We start from the raw sequence: 9,885 nt of genomic DNA, 5'->3' as shown, positions 1-9,885 counted from the left end.
ATGCATACACTTCAAGTCTTCAACCCACATTCAAAATAATATAGTTCAACAAAAATATAACATTCATTTAGAACTAAGTTATTTACACTCCAAAAGAAGTGCATACACTTCAACCCAAATTCAAAATAACAAAGTTTCAAAAAAATAAAATATCATAGTTCAACAAATATATAATATTCTTGGAACTCGTCAAATGCTAAGTATCAATATTGAAAGAATTTGAGCAAACAGTAGACTAACCTTGACTATGACCACGATTATCATCCATAGATTCTTTATTGATGTCCAAATTCATAACATCTTCCACAAGCTCATCTAATTTCATTTGTGTAAGTTCTATGCCAAAAAAGAAAAAGAAAAAAGTATTAGTAGTTCTAGGATCTGTAAAGTTTCAATTTTCAATTATATCCCTTGTAAATTTTTATAATTACTCACTTTTCTTTTTTAATTTAAAATAAATGTTGGATATAAAAGGTATTTGACAAATCTAAAATAAAATAAATATTTATTTGTTATATGAGTTAAACGGGTTGTGTTAAGTGGGTCATTTCGGGTTGACACAAATAAATTGGCGTGTCAAACGTGTCTATGCAAGTTACGCGGGTTGACCTGTTTATGACCTGTTTCTTATCGTGTCGCTTTCGAGTTGACCCATTTATGACTCAAACCCATTAAGGCCCCACCCTAACCCGAAAAAACCCGTGTCGGGTTCGTGTCGTGTTCGCGGGTTGGGTCGAACATTGACACCCCTACTTTAATGGTATATTGCTATATTCTTCATTGGAAACTTAAAGTAGTTAATCCTTTTACCAAAAAAAAAAAAAAAACCTCTCATTTTATAATATGTTTCTCAAATTGTGTATTTCTAAATTTGGGTGAAAGTTTTGACACATTCCAAGTAAGGGAGTGGAGATTCAAATTCTAGATATATTTTTTTATTTATTGAAAACACTAGGAGGTGCCATTGACCTAAACGGTGATTGCAAATTTCGGTGGAACTTAATTAGGTTGAAATAATAACTTGGGATAAAATCTTCTCTCGTTGATTCCTCCAATTCCCTCCAATTTTGATTTATATGTAGGATATATGGCATTTAAAAATCAAATAAATGTCATGTGTCTCATATCTAGCTAGAAATGAGAGGATTCAATAAGAGAGGATCATTTCTTGTATGATATTAGCAATTTAATTGATTTTAGAATTTGTATAGAATTGAGAAAAAAAAAAACTTGTTTTTAATTATTCTATACATGTGCTTACAATTTTAGATGGGTTGAAATGGATTGTGCTCGGTTTATTATGTGAGTCGTGTTGTATTAACCCGCTTATTAAATGTAGTGTGTTCAGGTTATTGACCCATATATTAGAATATACTATGTTGACTCATGTATTAGAACACTCAGCTTGCCAAGAGAAAATACTTACATAGTCCTGACTCCCGAAGCAGTAATGGTTTTAGACTATGTCAATATTACTCTTTGTTAACTTACCTCTTGATATTTTTAAAAAAGACATGCACGACTCGACTCATATATTATATGAGTCACTCCACAAGTATTAAGTGTTTGTGGGTAGGGGACAATGACTGAGATTCAAGTTTTCAAGAATGATCTTCGCACACATATAAATTGTACTAAAGTAGAATTTCTATATTGTATATATAAAAAAAAAAGTAATGAATTATTCTCTAAAAAATGATTATTAACAATTATCTTAAAAACACCCATTAATATAAGCCAATAATAATAATAATAATTAATTTTAATCCCAAATCCTCAGCAACCCTAGAAGGGGATAAACCATTTACCCAAACTTTTAGATGAGTAAATCCTAAATCCCAACCCAAATTGGGAAAGTAACAAAAGAAAAAGAAAAAGAAAGAAAAGGCAAAGAGGAAATACGTGGAAGGGAGGAAGGGCAAAAAGGTGAAAAAAGGCAAAAGAGGAGAGAAGTGTTGGGGAAAGTGGGCTTTGAAGGAGAGGGGCGGGAGGGACAGGTGGATACTATTATACTACTATATAAATAAACCCTTACTAAACGCCATTTCCCTACCACCCAAACAACCGCTGGCCCTAAAATCCCACATTTCTCATATTTCTCTCTCTCCAAAATTTTCTTTGCTCTATTGGAAAGTGTAACCAAAGCCAAAACCAAAACCAATACTCAATTTTTTACAAGAAGAAACAAGCGCATACATATTTTATAATTTAAAAAATTGAGATCGCAAACCCTAGAGAGAAGTGTCTAGAAAAGAGAAAAGAAAAGTGTTTTCGGATCCGAAATGACATAATAGCCCTCTCTCTGCTTATTCTCATTGTTTCTTGTTTCCACTGATTCGAAAATCTTTCTTTTCCTTTTAGTTTCGTCGCTGTTGAAGGTACGGACGGGGAGAGATTTTGAATTTTGCTTTCGTTTTCTCTTGCTGTTTGTGTGTGTGTGTGTGTGTGTGTGTGTCTGTGTTGGTCTGATCCGCGCGTGGCATTTGTAATTACTGGCCATCGTTGTCCTCTGTTTGGTTGCCGAGAAAGTGGAAGTAATGGAAGGAAAATGATGTTTGCTTAATTTTAATGTTGGTGTTTTGCTGGCATTTGAATAATGAGAGATCTGGATTTCTCATTTTTTAAATTTCTCTTCCCATTTTCTCTATCATTTTATCGGCAACCAAACACGGAATAGAGGTTTTGTCTTCTTTTTTATATTAGTTTCCTTAATTGTTTACAAATTGAAATGCTTCTGCTTTAGCTCTTGGTTTTTTATTTATTTAAAAAAAAATTTGTTTTTCAGTTCAGATCTGCTATTTTTTTTCTACTCCTTATTTACGTATGGGTCTGTATTCGATAATATTGATGGTTGCGTATTTCAAAATTTTCAGTTTATTTATTTTTAAATATTCTCCTTTTGATGGCTTTGATTTGCAATCAGAATCGTTTTATGTTTTTTCTTTTTTGGAAATTTACTTTGGTATAAAGGTGCTTTTTCATACTGGCTTTGAATTTTAGGAAAGTTTTACCGAAGTAAGAAAAACTGTGGTAAATGTCAAAATTTGAGTTCCGGTTTCGTTTGAATTTAATTTTTTTTTAAGTATTTTTGAAAATATAGCAATTTAGATAACGTAAATTTCTCGGAACATGTTAAATATGAATTTATGTTTGTGTGTGTGTTTTTGTTTTTTGTTTTTTTTCTAATTTTTTTAATCAGAAACTTGCTAATGACATTTCGAATAATTTCATTATCTGAACAGTAAATAATTTTGGTATTTTATTTTTTGTCCTTGTGTAATTTGTTAGAAGGAATTGAAGATTCCAGTTTTGTTGTAATTATATGGTTTTATTTCATATTGCTTCATTATTAAGCGTATATGTTCTTTCTGAAGCTTTTGCTTATAAAATTTCACTGACGAAGTTTTATTTTTTTTTTGGCCAGAATCAGAGCTCGGATTGTTAACAATCTTTAATTGACTGTTGGGTAAAAAGGAAAAAAGAAAAAAAATTCAACATGGTTGCCACAGCTGCTACTTCTGCATTCATTCCAGTCCCTTCTCCGTCGGCTCCGGACCCCGGCTTCAAGCCGAAAAAGCTTGCGAATTTGGGAGGAATGAAGTCGAAATTGACTTCTTCTGGTGGCTTGCAGGTCAAGGCAAATGCCCAAGCTCCTCCCAAAATAAATGGTAGCTCAGTTAGTTTGACAACACCTGTGGAAACTGTGAAGCATGAGGTTGAAATGTCCTCTTCTTCTTCTTCTTCACCGCCACCAAGGACTTTCATTAACACACTGCCTGATTGGAGTATGCTTCTTGCTGCTATCACCACTATCTTCTTGGCTGCTGAGAAGCAGTGGATGATGCTTGATTGGAAACCGAGGCGGCCCGACATGGACATGCTTATTGATCCATTTGGTCTTGGGAGAATTGTCCAGGATGGTTTTGTTTTCCGCCAGAACTTTTCTATTAGATCATATGAAATAGGTGCTGATCGGACAGCGTCTATAGAGACGATGATGAATCATTTACAGGTACTAGTATTGAATAATTCAATTTTGTGATATAGATTTTTTGTAGGGAGGAATATGAAAACCACTTCTGGAAACCAAAATTTTAATGGGTTGTTATGTTTTCCGTAACAGCATATATGTATGTTAATGAGATTTCTTCTTCACAAGCTGGTTTTTTTTTTTTGTTCCTTTTGTTTTTGGCTGCAGGAAACTGCTCTTAATCATGTTAAGACTGCTGGACTCCTTGGTGATGGCTTTGGTTCAACACCAGAGATGTGCAAAAAGAACCTGATATGGGTGGTCGCACGGATGCAGGTTGTGGTAGATCGCTATCCTACTTGGTAAGTCACTTCTTCATGCATGGAGGTTGCCGTTTTTAATGGTAGCTGTGCATGAGATGGTAGTTTTATCATTCATTTATGTAGTTCATGTTGTGTTTGGCTTCATATATTGATTTGAGGATTTCATCCCCCTACCCTGCTATTTTCCATATGATGATGTTCATGGGGCTGGCCCCATAGCAAAGAACTTGCTCCATTCTTAGCTTTGTTTGCTTAATTTTGTACTTTTACTTAATGATATTAAGATATGAATATGGCTGGTTGTTGTTACATATGTAGGGTAGGTTTTTTTTTCCCCCAGAATTTTATGAGCTAGGAATGCTATATACTTGCCCTTATTTCTCCAAAATGATGTACATTTGTGAAGTTGCATTCCGATTTCCTGAGTTCATGTATATTTATTTTGTAAAGGGAAGAAGCTCAATGCAGAGATGCCACTAGTGAAACTCTTACTATAGTATGGGGTTGACATTTCAAACTCTTGAATTATAAATATGTTTTGTGTTGACATTAGCCAACTGGTCTAAAATAATTTTGTGTGCAAGTTAAATAATCTGTTTTTAGCTAAGAACTGTATGGAGTTTCATCATGGCTGGGCAGTAACAGAATTTATAGGTTATAAATTGATTTGTAGTATCATGAAAGTGCTTAGTAGAGTTTGATGAACTTAATTTATTTTTGTCTTACAGGGGTGATGTTGTTCAAGTGGACACTTCGGTTGGTCCATCTGGAAAGAATGGTATGCGGCGTAATTGGCTTGTACGCGATTACAAAACTGGGGAAATACTAACAAGAGCCTCAAGGTAGGATATTAATTATTATTCGAAATTAATATTTATTTTTTAAACTGTTTCTTCTCTTTGCTGATAAATTGTAGCCTGATGTAGCTTTTTTATATGCTGCATGGTGGTATTGGAAGGGGGATTGTAACATGTAATCTGATCTGTTTTACTTTATATATTGTGTGCATTGGGAAATGACAATTGAAGCAATGAAACAAATAATCATCTGCTATTTGTTATTTATTTCTTAATTGATTTTTGGACCATTGTATTTAACATCTTTAAAACATGCATTGTGGTGTGATTGCATACTCTAAATGCTATCAACTAAAGAGATTGATTGGGTTTTCAATGATTGTGTTTTTGTTTTTGATGATTTGCAGTGTTTGGGTGATGATGAATAAAAAAACGAGGAAGTTATCTAAGATTCCAGAAGAAGTTCGAGGGGAAATAGAGCCGTACTTTCTGGATTCTGATCCTGTTGTGGAAGAGGATAGCAGAAAACTACAAAAACTTGATGACAACACTGCGGACTATGTTCGCACTGGTCTCGCTGTAAGTTTTTTCTTTCAATATAATTGGTCAATTTACATTATATTTAATTTATTTTAAAATTTCATCTGGCTTGCTGCTCACGTATTGCTTTCTGATTGTTGTTCTTCCCCCTTTGTGATTTGCAGCCTAGATGGAGTGATTTAGATGTCAACCAGCATGTTAACAATGTGAAGTACATTGGCTGGATTCTCGAGGTAGATGTCCAAGCAAAATTGATTTGTTTAGATCACCCATTTGCACTTCCCCCTCTCCCTCCCTTGCTCTCTATCCTTATCTTTCTTAGATGACTGTTTACGAGATTTGATATGCAAGCTAATAATGCCCTTCCTCTCTGAAGATTGTCAATTGCTCTCTATCCTTATCCATTCTTAGATGTCTGTTTACTAGATTTGATATGCATGCTAATAATGCCTGTCCTGTCTGAAGATTGTCAATCCGGAATAAAATTCTGAATGGATTGAATAGTGGAACTGGTCTGACCAGGGCTAACCTTTTCTTGGGTTTAGTTTATTCAATTAAAGTATAGATGACAGCAGTGACTCTGCAAACCTGTTTTTGAGTGGTACTGATTGATTTGCTGTTTTTGAGAAATGGTTGAATTCGTATGCTAAGAATTTTTACTTTTTTTTTTAGAAGAATTTTTTTAAAAAAATTTAAAGCTAATTTTTTTAGCTAAATCATATCCTAAAGCTGCAATTTTATTGGTAATTCTTTAGGAGTATATTTGCTATACTTGGAATGTATGCAGTTTTTTTTTTTTTTTTTTTGGTTGAGAGTGTTTCAACCTATATGTAGTTTACTTAATAATAAGAGTCCGTTTGAGAACAACTTATTTAGCTGAAATTGAAAACCTTTTGCTGAAAGTACTATAGATAAAGCTAAAAAGTAGCTGAAATAGTACAGCTCATAAATAGTACCAAAAAGTACAATGGAACTCATGAATAGTAGCAAAAATAAGCTAAATAATAAAAAGCCTGCCAAACGCAACCTAAGTCCCTTCCCCAACAACCTTAATTAATTGCCAGGCTGTATAAGTCCATTCGAGGTCATGTGTGGTGTAGTTATCACTTTGTTTGTCCTAAAAGGTTGTAGTCACTTCAGTGCAGCATGTCATGTGTACATGTCTTTGTGAAAGTGTCCATTGTGGCCTTTCGCAATTGCCACATAATAATGTTTGCCTTTTTGTTGTCATCTTTAACCTCTTCGATTGATTTATTTCTGGCTGAGAGGTTCCTTCTCCTTTCCACCTGGCCATGAATTCTCAGACTACAATTGTGCTGAGCTTTGGTGAACAATTTCATGTCTTTTTCAGGTGTTTGCAGTGATGCCTCAGCAGTGCATTGCAAACTATATAAACATAACATCTCCTGGTTTAATCAGCAAGAAAAGTGGGCATTTCAGATATATGTCTAGGGTGCCATGTACTTGTGTTAAATACTTCCATCTCAGTACTGCGATGGAAATATTAGATTTTATGCATTACTGGAAGTATTAGATTAGTACATCACATGTTGTTTTAACTCTGTTGATTATATGTTTTCTTTTCTTTTATTTTGCTTTCCTTGACAGCAGGAGATTTAATCACGGAACATTTACTTGTTATCTTTATTCCTTTGAATCTGGATATCTGATGTTATTTTTTTTTCAGTATCTAATATCTGTTGGAAAGTTTTCTTGTCAATATAATTAGAAGTTGTAAATGTTGCAGAGTGCTCCGTTGAAAATCTTGGAGAGCCATGAGCTTGCTGCTATGACTTTGGAGTATAGGAGGGAGTGTGGGAGGGACAGTGTGCTGCAGTCTTTGACTGCCGTCTCTAGCAATGGTGTTGGCAATTTGGCTAGTCTTGCTGACATTGAGTGCCAGCACCTGCTTCGACTTGAGGATGGGGCTGAGATTGTGAGGGGAAGGACTGTGTGGCGACCCAAATACGCCGAAAACTTTGGGACTTTTGGTCAGCTTCCAGCGGAAAGCGCTTAATTTTGTGAGTGCTGGATTGGCAATGCTCTCCCTCCCTTCTGTGTGCCCTTCACTTGTGTAGAATCCTGCATGTGTTTCTTGGATTTATATATGTTTCTTCTTTATATATATATATATATTCCTTCTCTTTTGTCTCCCCTCGAAAAGAAAAGTAGCCCCATTGTAATTAGCTCTTGCTGTATTCTCTCTCTCTCAAAGGCTCGCTAAAGGACAAATGTCTGCATTCTGGCAGTTAACCTTAGCTGTTTGGGATACCAGGGCGAGTTGTCTTATTTAATGGCATGACATGTATAATTTTTTTTTTCTTTTCATTATTATTCTTTGTTATTTAGAAATAGCTATAAATATCCATTTATTGTTACAATAATTATTGATCTAACTTCAGTTAAAAACGTGTCTTGTGTTCGGATGCAACAGCTTGTATTTTTAGCATTTTTGTGTTTTAATGAGTTCCTCCTTTTTAAATAAGACTTGTACTTATATTTGTAGAATAGATTAGGCAAAAAGAAAATTTTCTTTAAATCTTAGGGTGGTCATCTTACCCCTATATTTGGGGGATTGTTGTTTTCTTAGGGTTGAAAAGTTGGGCGAAGATTTGATCATTAAATTGAGGGATTCGTTTAGAAGTTGTGGCTGGCAAGGTTGTTCAACTCTCCAAACCATGCGGCATGGTGAAACCTTGTGGATTCTATTGTTAAGTGGCAGTTTCTAACGATGTAGACAGATGCGCCAATCTCTCCTCACTCCTGATCTAGTTTGTACTTTTTTTTTTTTTAGAAAAGAAACTTCTGGATAAACTAATAGGAAAGAAACATCTCCACTTAAGCGCTTGTCGTTAATAACTCACCTTAAATATGATAGAATTCCACGGTGGTGTTGCGGATGATTTTTGATCTCGGTGCAGTGCCGGTGATGAGTTGGCTTCTTGAAAGCTGATAGGTCAATGTAGCTAAAAAAAAAAACTCTTCCAAAACCAGCCACTAGAATATCCTTAAAGGTGTTGGTATGTTGTGCATCCGTCATATGCTTCATTTTTCTCACTAGGTGTGGTTTCCACAACTATATTGTAGAACCCACATGTATTGCATTCTTCTAAAAAAAAAAAAAAGATAAAAGAAAAAGATAAGTATTGCCTAGATCCTTACTACTTTTTTCAACCAATTTAATGGAGCTGATTTTGAGTTTTACGCTAAAGAGGAAATAAATATAAGTGGGCACGCCGAAAGGCATGTATTTGAGCTATTGGCAATCAGTGATGATATTATTGATCGAGATTAGTGGGGGCGATTCAAGATTGAATTTCACGTGCCTGTGATTTAAACGATAGCGATAGGGAACTAAATACCAAGTCAAAAACAAAGAGCGAGGATGGTGACTGGTGAGACGAGAAGACCATCCTAAATCTCTAGCCCATAGGCCGATGACCATGCAAACGGAAACGGACCGGAAAGGAATCAAAGGATACCCAACGCCTTTATGGATTTGTGGGACAAGCAAATAGACTAGCTAGCCTTAAAAACAAATTGGACCAAAGGAGTGTAGTAAGTTCACACCTTTAAATTTTTTTTTTTTTTTTTTTGGTGGTAAACACGAAATGCTGGAATTAGATAGAAATAAGTCTGGTACAAGACATTCCCTCTTTATCAAGGGTATATAGCTGATCCACCGCGGATTAATAAACAAAATATGAGCATCAACACTAGTGCTGCCTATTCTAGCCAAAGCATCCGTGCATTTGTTTGCTACCCATTGCTAAAATTCCTCAATAGGTTCTTGCAGTCGGGTGAGTAGAGGTTCAAGTGAGAAATTGCTATTGGAGTTTTTCACAAGGTGAACTACTGCTAAAGCATCAAGTTCTACAATTAAACTTGGAATGTTTTCTGCTAGGCCATCATAAGCCCATCTTTGAGGGCCCATAATTCTGCCAAAATGCTATTCATATTCTTACAATTCCAAGCACACCCTTTGATCCACCCCCCATTCTCATTCCTTCGGAGACCTCTACCACCAGCTTGCCCTGGTTTGCTTAGGGGTGTGCAGAAAACCCACCGACCCGCCATACCCAACCCGACCCGCCGGGTTGGATCGGTTTTTAGGGCTTGGTGGGTTGGGTTGGGTTACAAAAAAATTTTTTGTAGCGGGTCATTCCTACTAATACTAATTTAATATATATATATATATTATATAATTAATTTTTTTTTAAATAACTAGTTCTTCCTATCCCATATAAAAGCCAAT

General features: G+C 35.2%; 1 protein-coding gene across 1 annotated transcript; it reads left to right on the top strand.

Moving 5' to 3' along the window:
* Window positions 1-2,259: 2,259 nt before the first annotated feature.
* On the top strand, window positions 2,260-8,014 carry LOC112027571 (palmitoyl-acyl carrier protein thioesterase, chloroplastic). Its single transcript, XM_024060219.2, has 7 exons — window positions 2,260-2,378; window positions 3,425-4,012; window positions 4,199-4,332; window positions 5,022-5,135; window positions 5,498-5,669; window positions 5,795-5,863; window positions 7,378-8,014. The coding sequence occupies exons 2-7, from the start codon at window positions 3,497-3,499 to the stop codon at window positions 7,645-7,647; spliced, it is 1,275 nt and encodes a 424-aa protein (XP_023915987.1). The 5' UTR covers window positions 2,260-2,378; window positions 3,425-3,496; the 3' UTR covers window positions 7,648-8,014.
* Window positions 8,015-9,885: the final 1,871 nt, after the last annotated feature.

This window comes from Quercus suber, unplaced genomic scaffold (genome assembly GCF_002906115.3).
Source record: "Quercus suber isolate HL8 unplaced genomic scaffold, Cork oak 2.0 scaffold_433, whole genome shotgun sequence".
NCBI lineage: Eukaryota > Viridiplantae > Streptophyta > Magnoliopsida > Fagales > Fagaceae > Quercus > Quercus suber.
The sequence above is the reverse complement of the archived record's forward strand: the minus strand, read 5'-3'. Positions and strand labels throughout refer to the sequence as shown.

Bases quoted from the DNA above. Each gene is read 5' to 3' on its own strand.
- LOC112027571 (XM_024060219.2), top strand. From the start codon at position 3,497: ATGGTTGCCACAGCTGCTACTTCTGCATTCATTCCAGTCCCTTCTCCG. The intron at 5,136-5,497 runs GTAGGATATTAA...GATGATTTGCAG, and splicing joins ATACTAACAAGAGCCTCAAG to TGTTTGGGTGATGATGAATA. The intron at 5,670-5,794 runs GTAAGTTTTTTC...TGTGATTTGCAG, and splicing joins ATGTTCGCACTGGTCTCGCT to CCTAGATGGAGTGATTTAGA.